This window comes from Anneissia japonica, unplaced genomic scaffold, assembly GCF_011630105.1.
Source record: "Anneissia japonica isolate Jap-2015-1 unplaced genomic scaffold, ASM1163010v1 scaffold38609_len3512_cov338, whole genome shotgun sequence".
Classification (NCBI taxonomy): Eukaryota; Metazoa; Echinodermata; class Crinoidea; order Comatulida; family Comatulidae; genus Anneissia; species Anneissia japonica.
Genome location: NW_022721393.1, coordinates 1 through 575, shown reverse-complemented (window position 1 = coordinate 575; position 575 = coordinate 1). Strand labels below are relative to the sequence as shown.

Below are 575 nucleotides of genomic sequence, written 5' to 3'. Positions count from 1 at the left end.
TGGATTTAAGAACACTTTATTGTCCATTTTAAAATGGGAATTTGTTTTTCCTTTGTTATGTTTTGGTTAAGAAGGATAACAAATCACACGACAAAACAACTTGGCAATGACGACAAATACGTTAAGATATTGAACAATTTAAAATATTAGTAAGTCAAAATAAAAATTACTGTTTAAACTGTTTAAAATGCCCTTTAAATACAAAGGAAGGGGAGAAGGACTTGTACCGACTTGCAAAACAAAGGGACCGTGCTGGAAAGGATGTGCAACAAGTACGGACTATTAGGAATGTAAATGGAAATGTGTTGACAGACCAGTTGAGTGTACTGAAAAGATGGAAGGAATACTTTGAAAGGTTGATGAATGAGGAAAACGAAAGGGAGCAACGGGTGGAAGAGGTAGATGAAGTAGATCAAGATATACCACAAATTAGCAAGTATGAAGTGAGAGAAGCTTTGAAGAAGATGAAAAATGGAAAGGCTGTTGGTCCTGATGATATACCGGTAAAGACATGGAAGTGTTTGGGAGAGTTTGCGGTAAAGCTTCTGGCAAATCTGTTTAATAAAATCTTGATA

The 575-nt window shown here is 35.5% G+C and overlaps 1 protein-coding gene across 1 annotated transcript; it reads left to right on the top strand.

Moving 5' to 3' along the window:
- Positions 1–206: 206 nt before the first annotated feature.
- Positions 207–536, top strand: LOC117111543 (the record flags this gene model as incomplete). Its single annotated transcript, XM_033254476.1, has 1 exon — positions 207–536. A coding segment is annotated over one exon (330 nt), but the record flags the coding sequence as incomplete, so codon positions are not given.
- Between the last annotated feature and the right edge of the window lie 39 nt (positions 537–575).